At 36.9% G+C, this 27,591-nt stretch overlaps 1 protein-coding gene across 3 annotated transcripts in view; it reads right to left on the bottom strand.

Annotated features, from left to right (window-relative positions):
* PRDM5 (PR/SET domain 5) overlaps positions 1–27,591 on the bottom strand; it is an 89,313-nt gene that overhangs the window by 37,132 nt on the left and 24,590 nt on the right. For 2 of the 3 annotated variants that reach the window (XM_075037147.1, XM_075037166.1), the window contains 8 exons: positions 22,530–22,713; positions 21,643–21,817; positions 20,332–20,424; positions 19,936–20,057; positions 17,536–17,615; positions 11,166–11,250; positions 9,725–9,882; positions 4,411–4,504 (listed from right to left, as the gene is read on the bottom strand). In XM_075037147.1, coding sequence (XP_074893248.1) covers positions 4,411–4,504; positions 9,725–9,882; positions 11,166–11,250; positions 17,536–17,615; positions 19,936–20,057; positions 20,332–20,424; positions 21,643–21,817; positions 22,530–22,713 — 991 coding nt within the window. Of the gene's footprint in view, positions 1–4,410; positions 4,505–5,950; positions 6,043–9,724; positions 9,883–11,165; positions 11,251–17,535; positions 17,616–19,935; positions 20,058–20,331; positions 20,425–21,642; positions 21,818–22,529; positions 22,714–27,591 lie in introns of all 3 variants that reach the window. The other variant, XM_075037156.1, reaches the window with a different exon arrangement.

The following is a 27,591-nucleotide window of genomic DNA, read 5'->3' as shown; positions in this document are numbered from 1 at the left end:
CTGCCCCCCCTCACCCCAACCGCTCATTCTCAGTTGGTTTTGAAACAAAACTGGTTTTGTCTTGGATGACACAAGAATACGCTAAAAAGTATTAATAGTGTAAGTTGACTTATCCTAAAATACTTTCAGTGTACCTATTCAGAAAAATTGTCAAGGTCAACAGGGATGCAATTTAATATGCTGCTATGTGGAGGTTTAACACTGATACTGCTTCTAACTGTTCAGTGAATCACTTCAGTTGTTGTCTTGGGCACATGAGACTACCGTGCTAACAAAGAAAAGTCATTACTATTTTTAGTAAAGTAACAAAATTTTCTACTGCTTCAATAAAGGAAAAATACTCAAGTAATTTCTTTTAAAAGTAACTTGTTATAAGAAATTCTAGGCTTCATGGATTTTTATTTTTTTTAGGTAGTCATTTGTTTCTTCCCAGCTTTTAATGACTTAGCTCCAAGTCTGACAATAAATTGAAAAAAAAAGAAGCAATACCAGACATAATTTGAACAAATTGCCATGTCTTCTGAAGCAAGAAATATTTGTTTGATCTCCATAAATTTACATGATATCATTATGGTTTAAGACATGATCCGACATTTGTTGAGTTTCAGAAGGATTTGTCCTTTTTATGCTAAAGTTCTGTTTGCAATCACACCTATCATTTTCAGTACTGAACTTCTACTATGATTTGAGAAGATAAATTACTTTCAAACAACAATAAAAAAATAACAAGGTAGTAAAAGATCAACCAGTGTTCAAATAAAAAACCTCCAAAGTCAGGGAATTTCAGAACTAACATACTGTTCAACCATATCTCCTCTGTGTGTACATATTATAATACTTTTCAACTATATATAGTCGCAATGCCAAGTATGTATTTGGCCAAGTCCTGGCATTCCTGGCATCAGATTAGCAAAATTTTCAACATGCAAAGTAATGGCAACTGGGTATTTTTTCAAACGTTATCCTGGATGAAGGCAAATAATCAGTGTTTCTCCTCAGCTTCCTTATTTAGCAGAAACCCTATATCTCATTATAGGAGAGCCATCAGAACACTCTCTCCACTCACAGTTGGCTCACTGAACAGTCTTTATGTCTTGTCTTTTTTTTTTAAGCCATAGACAAAGATACACAAAAACTTAATAAAAAAATACCATTCATACGCAACTATGGAAGGAGTTTCAGAAGGTTCCTAAATGGCATAAAGCAAAAGTTTAAATCACTTGCAACAAGTTGTGAGTGCTAAAACTCCCTGAGCCACTCTGGAAATCCTCTTGTAGAAGACTGCAGGAAAAAATGGAGCTACACAACCTATTTCACGCTACCTCATTGTTGTGATAAAGAACGAACAGATTTCACATGGTAAATGTAAGAGCATGTCTGTTGCTTGACCTATCACTGTCAAAACACTAACTCTTTCCGCTGCCTTTGGCAGATAAGAGTAAGATGAAAGTTACCAAATAAACTTCTAATATTAATGTATAAGAAATAAAGAATTTCCATTACGTATTTTCAGTCAACAGGCTTGCATTGTGTTAGATCAAGAGGTTTGTTACAAAATAAAATAGCAAAAGATATACATAGGTTCTTTTCTGGCCTAGGCAGAATGAAGTAAACAAGAAAGTATATCATTGACTTCATTCAGCTCTTGAAACTACTGAAGGAGGGAAACTTTTTCAAAGTACTTAACATGGAACTACGATATCAATATCCATAAATGCCTCCAAAGATGGAAACAGAGCACTGAAATAATATATCCTAAGGTGCTTTCCCGCAGAAATACACAACATACTGTGTATTTCCTGGGACTGGCTTGATCTACTCCACTGATGCACTCTCCTTATGACAAAACCAGATAATGAAAATCAGGGCTATTTCTGTTGAGCAAGCTTCAGTGCCCACTTCTGCTGACCCCTGTAGAAGGAGCTAATTAGTATTTCTCTTACTAACAAACATTCTGCATGTAGATTTTACCCTGGAAAGCAAATACATTGAAAGGATGATGTCCTTCTCAACAAATGCAATCCTGTTCATGCACAACCCTAGACAACTGAATGATCCAACCAAAAATGCTCAGGGTTACTCATTCTCGTTAGCCAGGTCTCTTGTGGCCTCATGAGCTAGTATTAGCCAAGTATGAGCTACCATATACTTATCATGTACCATATATCCTTCCTAAACACTACAGGTGAGAATAATGGGTTAGCCCCAGCATTGCCAATGACATAACGAGAACACAGTTACTAAAAGTATTATCAGCAACACGCCTAAGGGGAAAAGCTTGTCTGACTCAAAAGACAAGTTACATTTACACAGCTAGAACCTAGGAGAAAAAAAAAAAAAAAAGAATTTGGAAATTTTTTTAAATTATTTTTTAGACTTATTTGATCTTGAATTTTGAAAGTTATATCCACGATGCTTTTCTAATTTCAAGACAGGAACACCCGAAAAGTCAGTTTATGAAATACGTTTTTTTCCAGTAAATTAAGTTTGTCAAATAAAATTTAGGTCATTCTACATCATTCTGCAGAGTGCCTGCTTCTAAAATAACAAGGGGATACTAAATTTAAAAAAATATATGATGTAGGCTGAACTTCAATTTTTCCTAGAAGTTTCAAGCTTCACAAAAATTTTTTCTTTCCTACAGCACAGAACAGTAAAGCCAGCTAAATAAATGTAGAAATTCTGGTTTGTTTCTCTCCTTTCTCTATAGAACAGGTATATTTCAGTGCTATGAGAAGGACTTTCATCCAGCTGTAGCAGGACAATGCCTATAATTCTGAGTTATTTCAAATATGAGAAACTCATTATCATGGCAGCACAACTTGTCAGTCTCAGAGTTAGGTCATGAGGGGAAGAGTTCTACATTTCTTCACTGGGAACACAGGCTCTCCACAGACAACAGCAGAGCCCCTTGTTTTAATCATAGCCTTGAACTGAAAACTGTTTATTCTTCAGTTCATCCTAGCAATGAGTTTCACTTTGCTATTGGTCTGTCAACACTTCTTTTATGGGACCCTACAGACAAGAGAGATACAGTATGACTGTAAAAGCTGTGCTTATATTCTGCTGTATTAAGGCCTCCTTGTTAAGTTGGTTAGTTGTTGGGGTTTTTTCCAAAGTAAGCAAAAAATGGTTTAAAAATCTTCCCTGTGATTAATAAAAACATGAAACATTATCAGTTTAAGGTTTTGACTCATTTTGGAGAAGGTTTTAGCTAAGATGGCAGAATTTGCCACTTTCAAACACCTACTCTGTCCTTCAGCAAGACATGTCTCCTTTTGCATCCAGGAAGACTACTAGACAACATCTCTGCCACTGCAGTTCACAGTTTGATATATTTAATATTTGCTTAAACAGTGATGGATCAGGAACAGCTAAACCTGCCACAAATCACAACCCTAACTCAAAGAGCTCAGATTTCCTGAGTTCCCATCCTCTTAAAAAAAAAGTCAAAATATCTGTTTTTAGAGAGACCTGTACCAAGGCCTACAATTCTGTGTACTGTGAATTACTGCTTTTGGATATTCTGCAAATGTTTGGTTCATTAGAATACACATTACTGAACTTTTTCCCCCTGTCATTTTTAACATTGGACAAAGATTTTACAAAATTCAATAAAGAAGCTTTGAAAGATAATTGTAAAAGAACAAACTAAACAGGCCAGTCTAATAATTCATCTAACAGAAACACAGTTATACGGGATTAAAAAACCAAAAAGTTTGTGGTTTTCTTAATTATAGCAACGTAAATATTCCCCAAATCAAAGTACTGTCTTCTAAGCTACAAGGATCTTAGATCATGAATATTTTCTAAAATCTAAATTACTTACATTCACGGGGTTGAATGGTAGTCTAGGACTCTGTAAATATTAAAGACGGAGAAAACTCCAGCAAAAATAAATCTTTACAGAGTCAGTTAAAAAAATAGTACAGAATGCCAAGAACAAGTTACTTAAGAGGGAAATGGCCACAGCATTTCTCTGGGCTGCTAGTTCTATGCCAGAGGCAGGAAACATTAGCCCGGGCTGGCACATGAGAGAGAATCTCAGTTTCAAGCTCTAAACCGGATTACCTACAAAAGCTGAGTAAGCCACCAAGTTATCTCTGCTTCCATTTCTCCTTTCTTAAAACGGAGGTAACAGTATCACACTTGATGCAGAAATAAATCTCTTGTCATCAGACCTCAAATCATCGCTAGATTTTCTACAGCATATTTGGATTTACATTTAAGTGCATTTAAAGACAAGGTTTGAATTTAGCTCTGAATTTTCTAACTCCCTGGGGTTAGAGTTGAATCTTAATACTAATTTAATACAGCAAGTTGCATATTGGAGCAAGGTGCCATATGTCTGTTTTTCTTAGTCAAATGTGAGAACTGAGGAAGTTTTTTCCTCTCTGACTTAGCACTTACTGTTATGGATTAACAGATGTCTTTGTAGAGAGAATGGGGTTCGGAACAAAGCTTTGCATTCCTCACACTGGAATGGTCTCTCTTCAGAATGGGTCTGCAGATGAAAGACAACATGTCAGAGAAAAGGCTCAGGGAAATCAATTAGTTGTCATTACAATAATTATAGCTAATTTTCTACACTGGATTCAGGAGGGGATATCACAGCAATTTGAAACATCATGGGATGAAGAATTAAAACAATCATTCTGCCATTATCCAGAATCCTGAAAGTCAGCACAGCATCTACCAAATAAATGTACCTTCCCAGTCCTCAGAAGCATTACATGAGGAGTGCATGTAAACAGAAACAAAAATACAGAATAACCAGGAAAAAAACTACAAGCTCAGTTGCACTGCTTCATCAGTACTAACACTGGCCTTAAGTACTTACTAATATGAATAAATGCTTTAAAATTAAACACATATACAGAAAACCCTTTTTCTCAGTTAAGTTTGAAGGTAAAACTGATCTGATTGTCTCAAGATAGTATCTAAAATTTGGCAAAGAGAATTTCTCAAATCATGAGACTAGTCTTACATAACGTTGTTTCAGCTTCTTGTATTAAAAGAAAAAAAAAAAACAACAGAAAAAAACATAGAAGCATCAGTACCAAGATTTTTCTTTGCTGTAGAAAAATTTGTCATAGCTGAGAAAGAGCCTCAAAGCCATAAAGAAAAGGCTAAGCTTGAATGAATCTCTCAAACTGCAGAGTTGCTGAAGCAGATTTCTTTTCTGGAGCTTGGGAAACATCCAGCTTCACTCTGCTTTTGTAAATTTCAAAGCACTTTCCCTGTTGCCTACTGCTATTAAGTGCTGTCGCACTGTAGATAGTAAATTAATCCGTACAATTTATTATCTACCCACTTTCTTACTATTTTCACAAAGAAAAGCAAGTTTTTAAAGCATCAGTGTCTAAACATTATATTAGCTCACAAGGACCTTAAGTAGAAGCTGCAGTGCCAAGAGGAAAAGAGGATGGACAGTGTTTTATAATATGCACAAAATTAGGTAAATGAGTTAATTTTGTAGACTAAGGGTAAATATTAGCATAATACATATTTATATAATCTATTTCTGCCATTCATAACACCATATGACATTTATAGCTATCCCTTAAACTATGGAGAAAAAAGGGACTGTGGGGACCCAGCATAATTATTTAGACGTACGCTGAGGGCGTTGAACCTAGATTGATTTTAATACAATGTCTTCTTACACAACAGTACTAACACATTAGATAGAGTACTTGCAATGGTATACAGTGGCTTTGAATTCAAAGTCAATTCCTTGACCTCAGCCTATGTCACTTAAAGCAAAAAGGCAACTGGAGCACCATAAAATGTGTGGAATATACCACATGTTTCATAAAATCCGCTGAACATTTCAGTCCAGCTTCTAGAGGTTTACATTACAGTTTGCATTAGTTGACACCCTGCTTGGTAGTCTCAGCAGTCAGGCCAAGGATTGACAGGACATGAAGAGACTGAACTACCTTCTCACCTCAACAGGTGGTTCCTCCAGAACAGGGTTGAGACATATTGACGAGACACTGTGGGGAAGCTCGCAGTGCTGCTGTCTGTGCTGTACCTGTTCTGTGGATAAATAGAAGGGTTCAGTCTCTAGGGCTGTCAATCTGGCACCTTTCACGAGCGCAAAATTCATGTTGTTTATTTTTAAAAATGCCCTGTTTTAGAACACTCACCACTTGAGTGATAGTTCTGAAGAGCACAGTAATATGTACAGAATTCCTTCTTAGCATCTCCTTGACAGTTCTCCTAGTCTTTTGATCAAAATACAAGTATTCATCTGCACATCTTAACTTCACTACAAAGAAAAACACCTAACTAGGCATACCCACATGCAAGGGTACACAGATCATCTGCCTCTTTTGTGAATGGTCCTGAAACAAGCTAGGTCTATTACTAAAAGCCATGCAAATCTTAGTGAGGAGAGATATCCCTTCAAACAAGCATATTAGTTCTAATACTGTCCCTTTTTGTCCTACTAATAGGTTCCAGATCAGAGATGGCTTCCATTCAGTCAAAGCAGGGGACAGCCCTACGATCAAAGCAATTGAGGATGGGCTCTTATGGAATATTTCATGGCAGCCTTTCCTACCATAGCATTTGTGGAGGTTTAAACCCAGCCCAAGGCTACTTATTCCCAACAGAGAAACTGAGAAAATACAGTTGTTTCAATTCATTATGCTTGCCAGGACCAAATAAACCTGGATTAACCATAAACCCTTTAAAATCCTGTGTCTGCTGACCTATTTCTGGTCAGTGTCATATCTTCATATTTTATTCTCTGATCTCATCCTCTATGCACAGCAATAAAGGAGCAGATGGAACAAAAACTTTTCTTTCTCCTGTATGGAAGTAATCTACATTATATGGCACAGAACATGCACCTTCATCCAGTCTAACCTGGATGAAAGGCGACTACTTTTATCTGTAGCACAATCCAGTACTACATTTGCCTCAAGCTCAGATACTCTTCTGTTCCCTTGCAAGAAAAATGGAACCATGTTCTTCATATGATCACTTAGTCATATAGTCTGAGCTTTTTCAAAAGACATCTAAGCTAATTCCACATTGCATAACACTTCTCAGTGCTGACATCTCCAAGCAAGTGACAAAGCAGGCTTGCACATGCACCTACACAGAGCAGCATAGTACTTGTACAGAAGCAGTACATCAGAGAGGTACCACAGGAAGACTAACAGTTCCTGCCTCTCAGACCTGTAGCTGTAAGCGCGTAATGAGTGCTAAGTTAGGGTTACAATGCTCCACTGAACAGAGCAAATATACGCTTAGCAACTCCACTATCTATCTTCCAGTGAAATCCTGCGAAATCTGAAGAACTAATCTCCTTCTGCACCTTTGAAATGACCCAACATTCACCCACACCTGAAAGATGTTTAAAAGCATATGTTGTGGGAGCCATTTTTATTCTGATACTTCCAACACAAAATCAGATTAAACAACCCCCATAAAGGAATCACAGAAACAACAGCAACAAGTTTCCACCTAACACACAAACCAAGAATTCAAAGGCACAAAATGTATATGAATCCTGTTTTTTATTATAAATAAGAAGTATGTAGCTCTTGTGTAAAACCCAAAGAGTTTTTTCAAGCATGTTCCTATCAAACTTGAAAGCATGTTTTCCATTAAATGTTGATTTAAGTGTTTTTAACTGCTATACCCATCATTTCTACCACAGGTTTCTAAGCTCCCCGCTACTAGCACAGTAGCTGCATCCTGGAACTCAAAAAAAGCACTGTGAAATTACTCAGAGTCCAATTTTTCTTCCTCCAAAAGAAAACGAAACCTAGGAGGATGTCTTAAAGGAATACACACCTAAAGAATCATTACAAACCTAAGCTGAAGAAATACATAGAAGTATGATACACAATAAAGGTTTAAATTTCCACTGTTGCTAGATCGACATTCCTGTGAACAAGCAAAAGAACTATTGTCCTCTTTCCCTAGTAGTAGCGCAGCCCTCCCAAAATCATGGCACTTAAAACTATTTTGGCATCCCAAACTACCACATCCTTGACTTACACCTTACAACTAGTTTTGGGTATATACATCCATACTCCCCTCCATTACCTACTACCTCTCCTTGTTTACATTGCTTACTCAATGGAGAGAGGCATGTCTACAAAAGCAATTCAGGACATCTATGTCAGTCTCCAGTCTCTCATGCTCACCTCTTCATGTAGTAAGTGAAATTAGAGACCTAAATGTGGATGGGTAAATATTCACAGCTGTTTGGGTAAACTTTATGTAAACACAGGAATAAGTTTCTTTCATTATAGGACAGGGTTGATTTACAGCCAGTACTATGTGCAAACAGGTTCAGGAAATGAGTATCCCAACATGCTTTAAGGAATTCTGTCAAAATTAGGTACTCACTAAATCTGTCTAAATTTTAATATTTTTCCCATTAAGTGGAGCCTCTAATCCTTGCTTATGCTAGTGGTGCTGCTGCTGCTGCTTTAAACACAGAATTGGGTCAAAGTGTTTACACATTCATACTTAATCCTGAAGTCCGTTTTCAGCCCAAACTCCCTACCAGTCATCAACTGCAAATTAACGTAAGGAAACATGTAAAAAGTATTCATTTAAGATATAGAAGTATCTTTCCAGATAATATTTTATACATTTTCCTTAAAATACACCCAATTTGTGAGATTCTGCTCCATTTTCTTAATAAAGCCTAAAACATAAGATACAATCACACCATATAGGGGAGCTAATCTTGTCCTTCAGCAGGTTTCTGCATGTTTTCTGTTTTAGAGAGTCATCACCATTTCATCCTGCAAGAGGCATTATTATTACGCTTACATGATTTATGGCTGAAAGTGCAAGAGATGGTGCAAAGATCCTGTGCCAAATTCCCAGATGGCATATAACATGAGCCAAACTGCAAAAGACTTGTAAGTATGGGTATATCAGTTTCATCAAAAGGGGGAAAGAAAGGGGTAGTATTTAAAAAATGTAAAGGAAAAAAAAAGAAAAAAAGAGCAAAGGGTTCCAAATACTGGGCACAAAACCAGACAGGTTTTTGTTTGTTTTGGAGGGGGGGAGGGTTCCCTGTCTTTTTTACAGTCTTGTAATTCTGAACAGCAGTCATGGATATAGCCTTGCCATTAAAAACGTAACCCCTGGTTAAAAATAATGACAGGCATTACAGAAATTAGGCCAAGCAGATTTCAGCTTAAATCAACAGAAGTGGAGCATCCCTTCATAAGCCTATTTTTCAGGTGATGTTTCTTCTGATGTTGTTTTAACGTGTGAACACTACCCAGTTCAAATCCAGTATAGTTTGAAAGCATCTGCTGCTAAGTCCAACAATGACTGCAACAGGACTACACTTAGTTTTATTCAAATACGGTATTTCTTAAAAAACAAAAAATTTGAAGACATTTTAGATCAGTTACATTTTTAATTTGATAACCTAATATTAAAAAAAAACCAAAACAAAACCAAAGAAAAACAGAAAATTCAAAATGGGCATTTATTTGATGCTTTTAACCAAGCAACTGTGATTTCCTTCTGCTTATTTCACTTTTTTTTTTTACTAGAACTCACTTAGTATTCTAAGATTTTTGATATAACAAAGAACACTAAAAAATACATTCTCCAATACTTTAATCCCATGTTTATAAGCATGCCAGAGCTTAATGATGAACCACTTAGAAGAAAAAAAATCTGCAAATCTGAGGCTGGCAGACCTGTAAACAACAACAGCAGAGTGCTTTACCTTCTTGTGATTCTTGTAAACATTTCTGTGGGCAAATCCCTTTCCACAAAGCTTGCATTTATAAGGTTTATCTTCACTGTGTATTATTTTGTGTGCAGTCACTTGATCAAGTCGTTTGAAGGACTTATTGCAAACCTCGCAGGTGTAGGGGCGTTTTTCTGCAGAAAATGAGTGGGGGACATTTAATCTCCTGTTTATACAGGGGGAGAAGATGAAAGACAGAGACAGTCATCTCCTCAGAGAGATTTTTGCAATTAAGTCAACCCAATTAAGATTAAACCAATTAGAAAGACATCTAATGCCCTTTATGTTAGACAGTTAAGTCACTTCACAAAAGATGAGCCATGGTGTATCTCAAGAAATTGGCACATTCTTTGCAATATTCGTTGCTAAAACTAAATTCTGATTAATTAGCTTAAATCAAAAGAGAATGACTTCAAAGAGGAAAACTCTGTTTCCAGATTAAAAATGTGAAAGAGGGCATGACAGTTTAAATGTTTTAAAACTTAATTAACAATATACATATTAGCTTCCAAAACCAAAAGTGCCTATGCAAAACGCCTTTATGCTTCAACTGGTGACTGCAACTTAACTATATTAATGCTCATCCAAAAGTGTCAAAAGAAAGCTAGGAGCCTCTGAGATATAGATTATGTTACAAGAAATGAGCTTTTGGTGCGGACTGATACCAAGAAAATAGTTCAATTATAAGCCCGTGCAGCTGTAAAAACCTGCATTTTTTAAATGCTAATGTACTTGACAGAACAATGTTTGTGTTTCCATTGTGTTGCTTGATGTTTCTAATCACTGGTGAAAGACATAGAAACACTAGATTGCAGTGATCAGAAATCCTGGCAGAGCCAATTTGAGTCATACTGCCAAACCTATGGACAGGCCACTCCCTGCTCACAGTGACCTGTTCTGGCAGAGGACAGGCACAATGAAACATTTGTGTGTGGTCTGTGAAACAGTGTGGAGTATGAGCTGCTTTCCTCTGACTGGAAACTATGTGCACATAAATCCACTAATATGAATGAATGTTCCCCTTTTTATCACAGATCTCTGTCTGACAGCATACCCCAGCTCCCACCCTCTTCTCTTCAACATGAAATTTCAACCACTGGTTCTTCACCTCCTCCATAAGCCAAGTAGCAATCTTTGCCCCATCCCAGCTAACTGACATCATCTACCCCAGCTAGCATGAAAAAAATAGCTTGACAAAGCAGCAATAGGAAGGAGACTATAGCATTACACTTGGGTTTTTGAAAGGCTTAGAAAGGATAGTTTAGATGACTTTCTTGGAACACAAGATTTGCTTGAACAGCTCAGGACAACACTGAATTCATCAAGCCTTCTGTAAGAAACTAATTCAGGTAAAATTCAACAAACATTAAATACATATAGACATATATATAGGTTTGTGGGGTTTTTTGTAGGTTACCTGAATGAGTTATCATATGACGTTTTAGCTGGTTAGCTGAAATAAATTTCTTGTCACATTCCTGACACTCAAAGATCTCATGGACCTGCAAAATGAGTATTTAATGACAATTAAATATGTGTTTCAAACAAGATCACATATCTTACATATAGAGAAATTCTCTAACAGACCATAATTATTTCTTAGCCAGTAGCTATACTAATACTCATGAATATTCTGTGATTTCCCCCTTGCTAGTCCCTTAGTGAACAACTGTATCTCTCAAAAAATAAATATTCATAACAGCAAACAAAAAATTATCACTCAAACTATATTTAGAAATGCAGATTATGCAAATGTACAATATCAGAACCATTTAAAATATCATTATTATGAAAGCATTAAAAAAACCCAGATGCAGAACACCTTTTTCAGAACATTTCCTTCTAGTCAGTAAGACATAAGTAAAAATAACACAGTAACTACTTCTTAAGTGCTGTAAGAATTTTAAAAGCAAGTACTATCAAACTCTTTCAGGATTGTTTCTCATAAAAGCTTTTAGAGGCAAGGCAGTGGAGGGGCAGTAGCGCCTCTTAAACTGTAAATGCAGTAAGCATTAGCAAGATTTTCGACACCACAGCACATAACATCATCAAGGATTAAATGTTGGAAAAATAGAAGAGGCAGTTGAGAGCTGCAACTTCTGATACTCAATTAAAAAAAAAACAACTGTGTTATTTATTGTTCCCCAAAATCACAACACATACATAGTTCTCCACCTGTCAAGATGACCATTCACCTTCCGCTCTGTATTACATTTGCCATCAGCAGCCTCCCCTCAACCTAGTTAGAGTGCAACTGAACATACATTTCAGCTTTTTGGAACTGCAGACTTAGACAGCAAAACTTCTGGGCAGGGATCACATTTCATAAAGTTTTTTTGGAGAACTCTATAGACTTTCTGTAGGGGAATGCAGCAGCTAAAAATAACAAATATCAAAGGCTCAACACAATACTCTAATGAAAAACATTCGCAGACAGCACAGTAAAAAAGCTCAACTAAGACTTCCACTTCAAACAAACAAACAAAAAAACCCAAAAAGAGATTCTCCATAAGTATTCTGCCTCACCATGTTTTTATGCCGCTACTCGCAAACTAACTTTAGAGCAAGTTAAATGTTTTAATAAACTAAAAAGTGGGTAAGCCTAAAAAAATGCTCAGACAGAATCAGGTGGTAAGCTCAAATAAAGATCATTCATTCTAAATATATTGTTTACCCAGCTGCATTTCAGAATGATTTCTCTTATATGCACAAACAATCTACTACTCTACCCTTTCCAAAAAGATCTAAATTTTTACTTAGATTGTTAACTGAAGTTTACATAATTCTGCAATAGGTGCTATCAGAATCCCCCTTACACAATTACTTGAAATAACTTAAGGTATTCTTAAACATAATATTTAATACATCACAACCCAGACTGTGCTTTAACACTATACAAATGTCTGATTTCAACTTACGAGCATTGTTTAATAAACAGTCTCATTGAATATATTTGTGTCAAAACAGAGACTTCCATGCATGAGCATTAAAAAGCTACAGCTATCAAATATATATTCTATAGCTGATACTCTTTAATCAATTCTTTAGAAAAGAATCAGACACAGACTTGTGTGCATGTGCATTAAATAGCTGTAGCTATTAAGCATATATTCTATAGCTGGCATTCTTTAATCAGTTCTTTAGAAAAGTGCACAATTACATGGTATAACAACAGTAATAAAATATAGCAAATATTTTTATGAATAATGATATTCGAACAGATTTTCATGTTAAGAAAATTTGTCAAGTAACATGCTTTATGAGTATACAGGCTGTAATACCACAGACAAGTACTCATTCAATGATTTATGCACATAACGAAATTAGTCTCATTAGGGGGCTGTAACAGCTATCAACATAAACCTCCTTTACATTAAAGTCAGAACATATTAAAAATTGTTTCATAGGCATTTGAAGAGCTACACCTCTATGTAACAACTTGTTAAGTGCTACACAAAACAGCAAGCATCTAAACAAGGTCAATATATGCTGAGATAAATATACTCCTTCATTTACAGGACTGACGATCTTAAAATTTTCATTAGGTCCATTGAAGAGCAAAAGGTCATTCAAATGACTTTTGGGGGTGAAACTGAGCTAAAACTTAGAAGATACAAGTAATCCACGATCAGCTTTCCCAAAAACTAATTTCAATTTCAATCTACCACTCCAAGAACTGGATGAGACTCTGTCTGTTGGAAGGCAGTGCTTTGAGAGAGCAAGGATATGAGAATATTGCATCCAATTGAAATTATTAAATGTTATTGACAATTTTAAAATGGTGTTCAAAATTTCATTTCCTGTACCTTGATATGGCTTTCATAGTGATTGTGAAAAATAAAGATTGCACAGTAGAACAAAACACTACCCAATGTTGAACAAAAGGGCAGAAAAAACCCAACACAGATGCTTGGAACTGCCAGGTGAAAAAAAGCGGGGGGGATCACACAATGTTTGAGAGTGATTCTCCTCACCATAACTTTGCAAGAAGTAGCTGTACAACAGAGAAAGTTAGGAAAGAATCAAGGATTTTTCATAAACAATAAAACATTCTCAGTCTCTTAGAACAAACAATGAGTAGGATCCTTCTTGGTTCTGTCATTTTCTCTCCAGCAGACTGTGCTACAGCATGCCTCTTAATGGAATCTTACAGATTCATGTAAGAAATCTGCTAAGATACCCAGAACAGCAACAGCACAAACTAGGCTTACCAGTGAAGCACAATCCTGCATTTCATACAGGCATTTGTTTCATGACCTTTTCCAAAGTCAAAAAAGCTTTACTGCCTTGCACTCCTAGGTGTCCTTAATCTTCTTTCTTAACAGGACAATTAGCTACTTTACCATTGAAAACACCTGCCTACAACAAAAGTCAGAAACTGACCCCACAGTTGTACAGCCAGAAAGAGACATAAACCCCCAGCCTACCTACAAGCACTGGAAGTGTAGCACTATCGAGTCTGACTGCATTATCCTGGAAATGTGCTATTCACATGTATATGCTCACTTTCAAGTTTAAGTTCCTGTGAGCAATTCAAATCCAAAACACGAGACACCTATATTCAAAGGTACTAAAGCAACCCTTTAGCAAGAATCTGCGTCAATGAAGACAACACTCTCCTCGCTTGCTCACTATTATCATCATTGAATGACTGAATTTTGCATTTTATTTAAACTTCAGAACTTAGTATCAGAATACAATTCAGACGGCATTTCATTTGCTCTAGCAATAGACATCACAAACCTGCAGAAAGGAGATTTTGCAACAAACTTTTTCATTCTATTACCCAGTCTTCTGTAAGCTCCTGTACAGCATTTCCCAAGTTGTGTTTGCTGGGAATTTTTTTTTTTTTTATACTACCATATCACTTAAGACCCCAAATCATGGACTACTACAAATATCAGATAGAAGGATGTCACTTTACAACTGGAGGATAAGACAAAAGAGAACAGGTGAATGGATATAGACAGAATGAAAAACAAAAAGATACAGATCACCACAAAAAGCAATAATATCAGTAGATAAACCTAATAACTGTTGTTAAAGTTTTGTAGGCATCACGCAGGAGGAGAGTTGTATTATGGTAAGTAGTTTTGGAAATCAAATATAAAATAAAAAATGTAGATGAGACTATTCTGGGTAGGACTGTAATCACTAAGGAAGACAAGATCAGGATCCAAAATGTTTTCCACACTCTGAATGAAGCTCCAAAACACTCAATATTTAGGAAGGAGAAATCAAATGCACAAATGTTACATGATGACCAACAGTTTACATAGCACTACTACAGAAAGCATTAATGAATTCCAAACAAAATATGAATAATGAGATTGATGCTGCTGTTAGAAAGCACTATCCTTCTGAGATGTATTAATAGACATATTCTCTGTATTAATAAACTCAGGACAAGCACTACCAAGGGCTCAACTAAGCATCGCTGTTGTTCCTGTTTGGGCAGCTGACTTCAAGAAGCATATAGGTGAAAAAGAGAGAATCCACAGGAGGCAAAAGTTTACTAAAAGAAAAAGTAGTTTGGAAAAACAGATGCACGAAGAAAGGTTAAGATAACTGTGTTTGTACAGCCTAGGAATTGCAAATGGAGTTCATAACAACTTTGCAATATGCTAGTTGTTATAAAAAAAGACAGTGGTGAATATTTCTCAGCATTATCTCATGTAAAAGAATTAACTGATTTGCAGGAAAGAAAAAGATATAAGTAGGACATCAGGAAAAACAAACACCAGACTAATGAAGACATTCAAAAAAGTTGATAGCACTAAAGCTGAAAGTCAGAATACAGAGACATCTATGGAGGTGGTAGAATTTTCTTTAGTGGAACTTTTCAAGAGATGAGACAGCACGTGTCTAGGATGATTTAGGTACACACTTACTCCCCTCTGCAAAATAGAATAGGCTAGAAAACCTCCTGAGGTCTCTTCCAGCCCTACAATTCCTTGAATTTATTGAGATAAACTAAAAAAAGAAAAAAAAAGCCATGCCACCAGAAATTAGCATGGTACAAGCAACAGTCTGGAAAACAAGAAGGTAAGACTAAAGGGCAGAACATAATGACAGCAAAGTTTAATTGTGCATGGCTAAGAAAGGGCTTATCTTTAGACATTTAAGGCACAAGCAAGACACAAAGCTAAAATTGGGTTTAAATTAAAGGTGACATGAAAGCTACAGATCTGAATGACAATGTCTACAGAGAGTAAACAGATCTCAATCTCCCATATAGCCACCCTCATTACATTCTTTCTCTGTTTTTGTCAGATTGCTCTCTTTCTGTTGTTTTGGCTTATTTTCTTTTATCTCCTATACTTTACCTTTCTATTCTCTACTTTTATTTCTTTACATTGACAGGAAATGGGTTAAAAAAAAAAAAAAAATCTCTTTTCCTCCCTGTTTCACCTATTATTCTCTTACTGGTTTTATTGCCCGTCTAAATATTTTTGGCAATGTGGGTGATGGATCCCACCCCACTTCCTACAAAAGCAAAGTAATTCAAGCAAACAGAAGGCATGAGTCCTACATGCAATCTCCTTCACTATCTGATGTAGGCATGTGAATCCAGAATATCTATTTTCTGGATATCTTAAGAGGAGCTAATCAAGAAGACGAAATAAAGTTTTATGCACAAAATCTTCATGCTGATTCTTAAGATGATTCAGTGCTCAACTGACCTACCATCAATGCTACTTGAAAAGCTTGTTAGTGTATATCACAGTGTCTGCACAAAATTACAACTACTGAAACAAAACAAACATTTTAATGAAATGGATAAGCTAACCATGATATTTTGCATTTTCAGGGCCAACATAAGGTGCACTGATATGTAAAAATTGTAACTGTATGTGGCAAGGCATACCACAATTTGGTCTGAGAAGTAATAAAGTATAGTCCTGTTAGACAAGAAATACAGGGTATATTAATACAAGCAAGGAGAAAAACAAATTAAAAAGGAGGGGCCTCACCATTTCCTTTGCAACAACATATTTTAATTGATATCATCTATATCCTCAATGGATTCAGGTTATAACCAGGGCATTATTAAAGACTTACAGTTAATCTGATAAACAGTACAATGTAGCTTTTTGTAAAAACAAAATCTCCTGGGTTTTAGTGATTTATCAAATTAATCTTGCAGGGACTTCCTTTGGGTATAATGGATTCAGAATCTCATATTCATAGTCCATCTGTATTTCTATATGAACCCCCTTATTTCCAATAGATGCTTTTCAAACTGTTAACCCCTCCTGTTCTGGTTATGAAAGACTACATGCATAAACAAGAAGACATTGAAAATTTGGTTTTGAGGAAGAAGGTTTTTTTTACCACTACATAACTAAATTACAAGTAACGCCTTTACGGGTATGTCACAAAGTAGAAAGATTGACTGTATTTTGTACAAAAATTGAAGGCTCATGAACCTGTTTTATGGTCAGTATATATGCTATCATTACACAACATACTTTTACATTTAGCTTAGTGTTTAAGAATGCTGAAGAACAGCAGGCAACTTTGACTTAATGTTGGAATGCATAAATGATACAAGGACAAACATCTTTGTATTTAGTAAAAGATACATTAAAGCTTTAGGAAGGTTTTTGGTTTAACCAATTGTGATTACAAAAATAAATACCCACAATAAAATACATTGGGTTTGTAACCATGAAAGAGATTACCCAAGGGTTTGCACTACAGCAGCTTTCAAGTGACTTAAGCACCACAGTCTCACATCTTAGTGAAGTCAAAGCCTGCTGTGGGTTAGCCTTCATCTTACTGACCTTCCGATGCTCTTGGAGATTTGTTGCTGAGGAACATTTCTTATTGCACACTGAACACATCAGCTTCTTCCTAGAATTTCCTGAAACAGAAACAAAATACCACCAACATCTTAAAAAGGAAGTGCTAAGAAAGAACCTAAATATTTCCACTGAGCCTGTGGCTTTTCACAGGTCATTTGACTGACATAAGATTTTTACATTTGTATCCAATCTTCAAAGTGTTCCATATCAGGAGTTCTCTGTGGGTGTCCAACAAACCAGTTACTCATGGAATGTAAATCAAGATGACTAGAACAATAAAGAAAAAAACCCTTCAAATAGATGTTATCACACATCATCAATCCAATATGAAGAGCACAATTCATAACTAAGAACAACTCATTTTATAGCTGAACGGTTGATTTTTATCAGAAATCAAGACAGGAGTTACTGCAGCAATGACAAAAAAGATCCCAAACTGTGAAGTTAAAACCACCGTTTCCCATTTTTCTTTATTCAGAAAGCATTAACCATTCTACTATGTAAAACAGTATCTCATTAATGGTCTTTAACTGAACAAGACAGGGAAATTGTATTAGCACCAGATCATGAATTCAAATCTCATCTAAAATGTAAATTAAAAAACAAACAGGTCAGCTACCAGATGCATTTTCCCTCCCTTTTCAGTTGCTTTAAAAAGTGACACAGCATTTAATCTTTTATTTACCTTCTGAAATTCATTTTAGTAACCCACAAAGCTATTTTATTACAAGACAAAGCTACCACAAACCTAATTCTTTGTTTATAATTACATGCCAATGCAAGGTATTCCCTAGCTTATGTAAAAAAAATGTTCATACTACATTAAACACTAAAAAGAACAGACACAGAACAAAAGAGTTGAGGAGTACTGCTTAGTCAAGCACAGAGGAAGTATGGACCATAAGCAAACTCATTAGATGACTTCCAGCTCAATTTTTCAGACTCTTAGCATCCTATATCTTTCCTGCTCTTGCTGTCCTAAAGAATTCATATTATGTTGATTCTTGTTAATACAATGTACCCGGCCAATCGATTGGTTCAATACTTAAATTTGTAGCATAAAGAAGTACTTAATCTCACATATGCATTTGCTGTTATAAAACATGTAAGTATTTATATATACTGATACACACATAAATACAGGAATACACTTAGTACTTCAACTTATAAGAATATTAATGACACCTGCTCAGAGGACAGAAAGGTGATAATGAGTATCTGTTCATAGCTTTGCATAACAAGCAACACACATAATTCTTTCTACTTTCCCTTGCTTCCAGGTAACACCAAGCAGGAAGGAATTCTAGAAGTGTCCCTCAACAATAGTAGGTTATTTTCCTTCCTGCACTGACACCAGTTGTGATTTCTATGACTCCCAAGTGGTAAAATAAAGGCTCTGCTCATTGTGCAGGCAGGGCAAAAATATCTTCCAGGCATCTGTTCTCAGTCATATCTAAAGTGATCATTCAAGAGAGTTGTGGAATTTGTATACCGCTACACAACTGACCAAAGCATAACAATGCTCATGGATGAAAAAAATTCTTACTAATACTCAAAAAAAGGAGATAATCTTTTATAAGAACGGTTATGGAAGGGTTTCTGTATGCTGCAAGAGTTTGGCAGAAGAAAGAGGTTTCACGTAATGAAAATCTTACAAAGCATCTCAGTGCTGTCATCATCAACTAAAGACTCTATTCTTTGCACTTTGGTATTCTGCTGTCCCCACACATACTGATCTTCCATTGACATTGAGAGGGGACATGCAGAGAGAGCAGAATGCCAGAACTGAGATCTGCATTGTGGACCTGAGAGCAGTATTTTGCCCTTTCATGAAAACAGAGTGAAGTTTGATTGAAAACTATTGATTCACAGTGCACAGATATAAAAACGCTAGGGCCTAATGGGACTAGTGGATTGTCTGGTCTGGCTTCCTGCACAACAGAGACTATAGAATTTTATGCAATACCCTCATCAAGCTTAATCATTTGTGAAGCATGTCTTCCAGAAAGACATCCCATTGTGTCCTGAAAATAGCAAAACATCAAGAACTCACCACTTCCTGTAGCAGTTTGCACCAATGGTTGATTTTCCTCACTACTGAATTGTTTTGCTTTATCTATTATTTGCCTAGTTTAAACTTCCCCAGATTCCTATTACATTTTCTGCAGTAGACTAATGATTGATCTGGTATACAGTAATTTCTCCCTGGGGGAGGAAGAATAGTTACTCTTGCAATTAGTTACCTCTCAATTTTCTTTTTGATACAAATGGATCTATTAAAAAAGAAACCAAAGGCAATGTTTACTCTGAGTTGCAAATTTAAAGCCATGAACATGTTATTGCGGGTTTTTTCCAAAAAAACATTAAACTCTTTCTTACCACTGTGAACATTTTCTTTATGTTTTTTCAGGGCATCCTTACTCTTGAACCTCTTCCCGCAGCTATCTGCCTTGCATATGAATCTGGCATCCCCTCTGCATGCCTCCTTGTGCTGCTCAAAACTATATGGGATAACCAGTAAAAAAAAAACAAAACAAAAACCAACACATAAAGCAGTATCTACAGAAACCAGACACACAGCAAGTACTCTGAGCTTAACGCATGCTGCTCTGCAGACTTCCAAGGCCACCTCATGCATTACTTACAGCAAATAGGAATGAAAGCATTTGACTTCTTTCACTGTTAGGATTCACATAAACTAATAAGCTTGAAAGCTAACATGCAAAGGGAGGCCAGCAATGATATGACAGCAGTCCAGTAACTCAGACACAAAACCTCGATTCTGAGCTGAAGGAAGTATTGCAAACAGAGCACTGAAAACTTCTTGAAGAGTCTCCTGGGCTGATATTCTCTGTGCACTGAAGTACACTAAAGAAAAAATAATAAAAAAAACACAAAAAAACAACAAAATAAGGGGAACATTCTACAGCTTACACAGGCTTGCAGTAGCTAAAAGCATATACACAGCTCTACAAATATTTAAGTAGGCAAGTAATATATTTCATATGTGAAGTGTCCTGGAATTTAGTGGGATTAAATCAAATACATAAACAGCAAGAGTCAGGAGGATACTGCTGTATCCTCACACAGATTAATTTTATTTTGCATGATGTAAAAATTTACTTAACTAGCTATACAGCACAAATCCAACTTCCACTATAGACTAGAAGGAACAAGTCTAAGTTCAAGAGAAGGTATTTAATTGCCTCCACCATATACTACTCTGCTATGTAATTTTATTTACTTCCATGAAAGAACACAGAGCCCATACAGAGCTGCCAGTTCTAGGAATGTTCACATTATTCAGATGTAAGAAAGAACAATTTATTATAAGAGTAGCCTTAAGTGCATTCCATGCAACATAAGCCTGTTTCTTTCCAATACAAGACAGTTAGATTAAATGTACTATCTATAATCACTTAAGTATCTAATGTACTATCTGTAATTAAATGTATAATAAAAATTAATATAACTGTTTAACTGCAAGCAAAAAATACATAAACGACAAAAGACAAAAACAGTTATGTTTTTGTACAAAAGTATAATTGCAAGGTATACAACTTCAGTGACAAAACTGCATATTTACATTATCAAGGGCAGTAAAGATGTGCTCTTAAATCTCACATCTTTCATGTTTCTATCTGGGTTTTTTTCCATCATCCAAGTAATTATTTAATCAAACATAAAACATCATTTTTCCTTTTTTTTTTTTCTTCTAGATCACCATTTACTTTCTTCTAAATCTTACTTTTGTTCTGTAATGACATCCACAGCTTAAAAACTACATCTCCTAAACTACTAAATAGTCCACTGATGGAGACCAACATTTTTGCACCAAACAGCAGCTCCGATCTGGTCTACAGTGTATGACTAAAACATAAAAAATCAGCAATATTTTTGCAATTCAAATCGAAGTCTCCCACAAATACAAGAAATTAACGTATTAAAAGACTAACATAAAGGGTAAGGGTACAAATACATAAGCATAAAAACTAAACCTTAAATTGTGATTAAGCCAAGAGAAATAAATGGTTGAATGAAACTGATTTAAATGATCCCTGAAAAAACACTCTTGTTTCTACTCACTGTCTTTGTAGAGCTTGTTTAACAGGGAATTTCTTTCCACAGTTTCGGCACTTAAATTCCTTTTCCTCACTGGGTTTTTGATGCAAAGTCTGAAGATGTTCAGCTAGAATCTCTTGGCTGGCAAAACTGGATTCACAGTTTGGGCATGCATGGTCCTCTTTACAGGTGAGGGGATCTGCATGATTGGAGGCAAAAACAGTAAAGGAATAGTTTTCAGGGAATATTTTAGTTACTTGTTAAGAGAGACCCTCTGCCAGAAACAGATTATGCAACGTGGCATCACAAAATTCACAAAAGACATTGTCTCTGAATGGATTATAGACAGCCTATCTTGAGCGGGTTACCATCAGCACTATTGAAAATGGATGCAAAGTATTAAGTTGGGTATGACTTAGGCTGTTAGCCTAAATTAGTCATCCAGGTTGTCTCTACTCTGATAAAGATGCCGAGAATTCACCAGACAGCTCAGGTCACCTACCTTTTCTTAGACATCTTACCTTAGGATCAGGTGAACAGTTTTATGAAAAGGCTTATTTCTCTCCCATCTAAGTAAGAGGGGAACTACCCCTCTTAGAGCAAAAACTTAGCTTTCATAAGACTATATGCCAGGTGAAATGAACTCCATTTTTAGTTCAAAAATTAATGGTAACTTATCATGAAATCTAGGCTCACTCATTCACTCACTAATTGACAGGACTGGCTGCTTCTTATTAGGCAAAGAAAAGAACATCAACTCAAACCAAAATAAAGAGATAAAACTCATACAGGAGCTCAGACTAAACCTGGGGAGTCTTCCAGTTCCCTAATCCTATACAGTTAGTGTTCTCTTTCTTCTTTGTTACTACTTTTAAGCTCTCAAGTTATCCTATTTTTTACATATTGCTCACCTGCAATTTTTTCACCAGCTGGTTGCACTTCTTTATTGTTGCCACTGTCTTCATCTTCTTGGATAACAGCTACTTCTTCTTCCTCCTCCTCCTCCTCTTCCATGTCACTGTCCAAGTACCCAATCAGAAGTTCTGTGTCTGTTTCAATATCTTCCACAGCCAGATAGAAAATATTTTCCCCTTCCTGTTGCAAACAGTAAGCAGAAGCAATGAAAAATTGTCAGAAAAAGTAAAATCTAGAGACAAGTATGGGACCCTGAACTAATATTGGCTCTCAATTATGGAAGGGCTGGCTCCATTCCTCAGGGAGCACAATGCTAGAACAGCCTCTCTAAGACTTTTTTCCCAGAGTGGCTGCATGGATAAAGTACCCTTGCATTCTGGAAATATTCCCCTGCCTCGCCTGTGAGGCTTTTCCAATATGCACTGTAGCCTAGACCAAGGTGAAGGTGGTGTTGAAGTCCTCCTCTCCTGCCCCACTCTGCCTGACAAGAACTTCAGAGTTTGAAAATGAAATATTTGAGTATTAGAAAAATAACAAAATTTAAATAACCAATACAGCTTTAGCTCTGTCCCCTGTTTACTGCATGAATTATAACCCAGCTTTCAGTAGCGTGTTTACATAATGTTATTTTCTCTCTCTCTCTAGATTCCCAGCCTTATTCATGAAGAGGCTTTCAACCATGGCCAGTTACCTTCACTATCAAGTTAGCAGGCACATCTGTAAAAGGTATTTTAAACCACTAGATCAAAACCTTCTGCTGGTTTAAATCAGTGTAGATACACAGATCCACAGAAGGCCAAAGATCCAGCCCAGATTCTGCATGAGAGGACAAACTACATAACAATAAGCTCCAAAACCTTCTCCACAATGAATGAACAAGCTTCTGAATAGATACATAAGCTAACAACTTTGGTCTTTGACAATACTTAATTAAAGTTACCAAGGTTGGCACTGGGGCAAGGGGAGCAGGCAGGGTGAGGGGGGATTTATAGCAAAACCACCTGTCTCCTAAACTGATATACAGAGCCACTTTTTTTTTTCCATATGTGAACCAACTGCTTTACATACTACCCAAACCAGCAAAGGAGACTCAGTTTCATGCAGTGAAGACTTCCAAGTGCTATCATAAATCTTAAAGCTTATCTGATTAACATCCAGAAAAGTTAACTGAAGCTTCTTTACACTACATCTAGCCACGTATTTTGTAACAAGCTTCCTAGCACAAGGACAAGATAATGATTTTTAATTTTTGTAATATACGAAGATTAATTTAAACTATCAACAGAGATGTAGTATTCCTCAAGTTTTAGAAGGTCTGTTATATATTACACAAGATATTGTCACACAAGAGTGAAACCTATTTAACTCAATAGACTTGATACAGCTGCTGCTTTCAAGGACATAACACCTTTCTGTCCTTATCTCAATGGCAGCATTTGAAAACAAAACAAATTATGCATTTTTTTTCAAGATATATTCTGCAGTCCAGATATCTGTCAGCATGCCACCCTAACTTTTGCATACATCTGGAAGTTGCTGTTTTTCATATGCTTCTGTCAAGTTGCAGAGACCTTTAATTTACTACAGTCTAAACTCAAATCATGTACTGAAACTCCTGACATGAGGAAAAGTAAAAGGTCTTTCTATACTCAGTCTCTACTTAGACAGGATAAAACCACTGGGGTAAACCTCTACTACATCACTGTTTTGGACAACCTTATTCTAAAAGCAAGACAACCTTATAAATGGAAGCACTTACCTATTACTGACTTGCCAAAAAAAAAAATTAAATTAAAAAAAAAAAAGAAAAAAAAAGGAACAAGCCATGTATCCCAGGCAAAAATCAAGTCCCAAACTTACTCATTAAAGAACCAAATAGCACACCTTTCAATTAGATCATAGATGACACATCTTACACCACACAGTAAATCTGGAAGAACAGCAACCAGAACTAATTATTCAGGTTAACCTATACCAAGTGCATGAATCCCAACAACCAAGCTCTTACAAATACTGTTACATCCTCACCATCTCTGCACTTCCCTTATGCACATCTGGGGCTTATTTTATAGCTCTGTGTCTAAAAACATCCTGGTTCTTTCCCATTTATGTACTTTTGGTTAGTAAAAAGATTAATGGAAGAAGTACTGAGGACTCTCAATGCTTGAGTGCCCTTGATTGCATTTGCATTGAAAAGAAATCAGCTTTGGTGCCAGCCCAAACTAAAACACAGCTCAAACTCATTTCTCCTCCGAGGCTAATTTGTTTGGCTTTTCCAGCCAAACATGCTAATATTCAGGTATTCGGAGCAGTAATTAATCCAGATATACCCACACTGTAGTAGCTCCTCAAGGCAGCATTTTCAGTGAAACCAGTAGAAGTTCTCCAGAAACCACAAAGGAATTTAAATCTCTCCCTCCAGCAGCAGCACCTGCATGAAGCACATTTATCTACATGCATGCAGACACAGACACAGTGAACACAGAAATGGGAGGATTATTAAAATTATTTGAAAGATTTCTTACTAAGAACACACCTGCAGTTGTTCCACCTGCCATCTGCTTAGGCCATGCTTCTTGTTTTGCTAAAAACATTCATTTGCAACGGGCCACAATGGTCCTTGAGAGAAAACTCCAAGTGCTGGTCATGGTGGCATCACAATCTCCTTTCACACTATTCCTGGTTTATTATTCCACTTTGCTTCTCTTATCCCCCTGCCTTGACTGTCAGCTTTTAAGCTATAAGCCACACTGACCTGCCCAGCAAATACAGTCTTCTTGTTCCAACAGCTCTTGCTATCCCATTTTTGCCCCACTACAGGCACCTCTCCCATTCAGATTCTTGGCTTTTCCATACAGTTACACACCTTCACGTGCACTTTGTAAGAGGGGAGGCTGAGAGGGAACGGGGGCCAAGAAGCATTGACAGCCCATCACGCGTTCATCCAAAAGTGTAAGATAGATATGTCATCACTCCTGAAAGCTGAAAACACAGGAGGAGCAGAAAGCAGATAGTCTTGTGTTACCTAAGGGAAAGTAGGGATTCTCCATCCTCCAGAGCTTGATCAGCTGGCTCCAACCTAGCCTTCCTAATCTTTACCAAGTTTTCCCCTGTGCCCATACCACTCTTAAAAGTGCTCCTGGCTTCCCTCTACACCCAATTTCCTGACAGCAAGCCAGCTCTTCAGCCTACCTGTTCTGCCAGTTGCACGTTCCCTCTCCTATCTTTGCCTGCAGCTCCAGGGTGTCATGTTTGCCAGAGTAAAACCAATCTTGGCAATGTCTGTGAGGGCAGAAACCCTAATCCAGGAAACATGTGGAGGTGATTTCTTGGGGGCTGTGGCAGGAGAAGACAAAGCCACAAGCTCAGGCACAGGAAAGGTCAAAAATGGCATGCAGTGCCAGGGAAGACATGATCAGAATAACGATGCCTTCCCAAGAGGGAGAGCAGATCAGGTGCCCCTGGGGGAGAGTGGGTGAAGTAAGACAGCCTTCCAGAGGTGCTGCTGGGACCAAGAGACCCTTGCCCCTCTCAAGGAAGGAAGGGGAAATGGATGGCACAAAGAGACTGAGGGAAGCTTTTCTTGTTTTCGCACTAGTTCATAAAGAGGAGAATGCTTGACTGTTTAAGGCACATATCTCTGTCCCACTCAGTCTGCTCCTGGGCATGCAGCATGTTCGTGGCTCTCATCAGCCAGGAAGCAGATGGATCCCAGAGAGACCTCTCCTCAAAAAAACCCAAAACAAAACAGCTTTAACACACATGTGTAATGGAGATGTTCTGCCCAGGAACTCAGACTATATCTAATCTGAAGTATAGCACCTGAACCACACACAAAGGAGATACAGAAGCCTTGACTCTGTCTGTTGATCTATTCCTATTATGCTGCATTGCATGGTAAGGTAGACAACCTTTTGTGTTATGGTAGGACAGCCTTTGAGATGTAAACGTGAGATTAAACAGAGCACGAGGTTAAACTAGTACGGCAATTCCTACATTTCTCTTGTGTTCTTACGCCATACTACAGGTTTTAGTTATAGCTCCTGGTAAAGGTTCGAATATTTTTCCAGCTGAATATTCTGTATTATGACAGACGTTTTTTCTTCTTTATTCTTTGGTTGCAGTTATTATCTTGCACTAAATTAGAAGCCATTGCTTTTAGCTTCCCATCTGCAGAAGAATGTGGTTTACTGCAGTAATGATACTACACACCCAAATCTTGCAGTTAAACTCCTCAGGAATTTGAATGATGTGTACAATAGCAATACAAATAAGAGCTGGAAGAATTATTTTTTTTCCCCTGCCCAAAGGTACTCCTCCCACCCTTCACTGTACATTTCAAATCAGTACATGCTTTCCAATCCTCCAGCTTAAGAATAAAATATTCTTGTTTCTCTGTGGGGACAAGAAAAAACTAAAGTAGGAGTTCAAAAAACTAATTCCAGCAACACCACAATTCTGGTGGCTCTATAGAGAACCACTGAAACTTTTGATTATTCTCTTCATGGAAAGCTTTTGTTGTGAAAAGTATAACACTTTGGCATTTTTTCCCCTGCCCCAGGAAGGTTGATGTCAGCAGCATTTTAATGGCATGTGCTCTGTACATGCCCAGTATGGCACCCCTTCCAATACTGGCAGATATTAATGAACCTATAATATCCTGAACTGAGACACTGCATCTTACTCTTGGAAGTCTCCTTTAGATGCTCTGTGGAAAATACATACCATCAGTTACAAAAAAAAAAAACAACTCTTGCTTAGATTTGAGCAATGTGTTTACATCCTTCTTTTTACAGAGGAAAGCTACAGGTTTACAGGTTTCCCAACTTTAGTTATACCTTCTCTCAGAATCACAGAGTGAAGGCACCTCTGGAGGTTGTCTCATCCAAGCCCCCTGCTCAAGCAGGGTCACCTAGAGCAGACTGCCCAAGACCATGTCCAAATGGCTTTTGAATATTTCTAAGGAGGGAGACTCCACAGCCTCAATGGGGAATGTGTGCCTATTCTCAGTCACCCTCACAGTAAAAAAAAAAAAAAAAAAAAAAAAATCAAACAGTA

The sequence above is a fragment of the Buteo buteo genome, chromosome 1 (genome assembly GCF_964188355.1).
Source record: "Buteo buteo chromosome 1, bButBut1.hap1.1, whole genome shotgun sequence".
Classification (NCBI taxonomy): Eukaryota; Metazoa; Chordata; class Aves; order Accipitriformes; family Accipitridae; genus Buteo; species Buteo buteo.
The sequence above is the reverse complement of the archived record's forward strand: the minus strand, read 5'-3'. Positions and strand labels throughout refer to the sequence as shown.